This window comes from Symphalangus syndactylus, chromosome X (assembly GCF_028878055.3).
Source record: "Symphalangus syndactylus isolate Jambi chromosome X, NHGRI_mSymSyn1-v2.1_pri, whole genome shotgun sequence".
In the NCBI taxonomy this organism is placed as follows: domain Eukaryota; kingdom Metazoa; phylum Chordata; class Mammalia; order Primates; family Hylobatidae; genus Symphalangus; species Symphalangus syndactylus.
The window spans coordinates 55,873,893-55,875,213 of record NC_072447.2 but is presented as its reverse complement, the minus strand read 5'-3'; the positions used below and the strand labels follow the sequence as shown (position 1 = coordinate 55,875,213).

The window sequence follows — 1,321 nt, the reverse complement described above, 5'->3', positions numbered from 1 at the left end:
ATTTACCCACTCTGTCTTTATGCTCTTAGGTTTGAAATCCAGCTAAATAGGAATAGGAAAGAAAGTGTTGCCTCTCCTACTCTTCCCTGGAGAAGAAGAAGGAGAAAGGAGGAGAAGGAGGAGGAGAACGCTGGACACGGAGCACCTCCTTACTCTAACAAGCTCTAGACCTGTACATTTCGTGTATATGTCTTTTAACCTAGAAGAGGAACAGTTTCCAGCAGCCCTTTGCTGGCATCCTATGGTGCCAGTGTAAATATTGGAAAGAGGAAATTGCCTTTAGCTTCTTTTAAAAAAATTCTGGTACTGCCTTCTCTGCACTGGGAGCAGCTCTCCTGCTACAGCCCCTCAGCCCCTGAAAATGTTCGCCTGCTCCAAGTTCATCTCCTCTCCCTCGTTGGTCAAGAGCACCTCACAGCTGCTGAGCCATCCGCTATCTGCAGTGGTGCTGAAACGACCGGAGATACTGACAGATGAGAGCCTCAGCAGCTTGGCAGTCTCACGTCCCCTTACCTCATTTGTCTCTAGCCGCAGCTTCCAAACCAGCACCATTTCAAGGGACATTGACACAACAGCCAAGTTCATTGGAGCTGGGGTTGCCACAGTTGGGGTGGCTGGCTATGGGGCTCAGATTGGGACTGTGTTTGGGAGCCTCATCATTGGTTATGCCAGGAACCCTTCTCTGAAGCAACAGCTCTTCTCCTACGCCATTCTGGGCTTTGCCCTCTGAGAGGCCATGGGGTGATTTTGCCCGATGGTGGCCTTTCTCATCCTCTCTGCCATGTGAAGGAGCCATCTCCACCTCCCATCGTTCTTTCTCCCACGTGTGGTCGGCCCCGTGTGTTCCTTTTCCTATACCTCCCCAGGCAGCCTGGGGAACATGGTTGGCTCAGGATTTGACAGAGAAAAGACAAATAAATACTGTATTAATAAGAAAAAAAATTCTGGTAAAATATACATAACATAAAATTTATCATTTTTACCATTTTAATTGTACAGTTCTGTACCATTAAATACATTCACATTGTTGCACAACCATCACCACTATCCATCTTTCAGCTTCTTAATTGCAGCTAGAACCTACCAGTGGCTGTTCCTCTGAAATGCCCAGCTTAGATTGCACTTTCAAATTAAGGAAGGAAAAAGAAAAATAACAAAGCCTGAAAAAAAAGTTTGTAAAAGTGACTGAATCCATGTCAGAAAGCCAAGAAGAAAATGTCACCAACATGAATTTGAGAAAGTGAGAAATAAAAGGGACTTCTGAGAGTATAGAGTCCAACCATCCTCTTTTACATATTGCCAAGTCCTCAGAAAACCTGCC

At 45.5% G+C, this 1,321-nt stretch overlaps 1 protein-coding gene across 1 annotated transcript; it reads left to right on the top strand.

Annotated features, from left to right (window-relative positions):
• Positions 1-316: 316 nt before the first annotated feature.
• On the top strand, positions 317-911 carry LOC129475638 (ATP synthase F(0) complex subunit C2, mitochondrial-like). The gene has a single exon (XM_055267847.2). The coding sequence runs from the start codon at positions 362-364 to the stop codon at positions 728-730; it is 369 nt and encodes a 122-aa protein (XP_055123822.1). The 5' UTR covers positions 317-361; the 3' UTR covers positions 731-911.
• The last annotated feature ends 410 nt before the right edge of the window (positions 912-1,321 follow it).

Excerpts from the sequence above, each read along its gene's own strand:
- LOC129475638 (XM_055267847.2), top strand. The coding sequence starts at position 362 with ATGTTCGCCTGCTCCAAGTTCATCTCCTCTCCCTCGTTGGTCAAGAGC.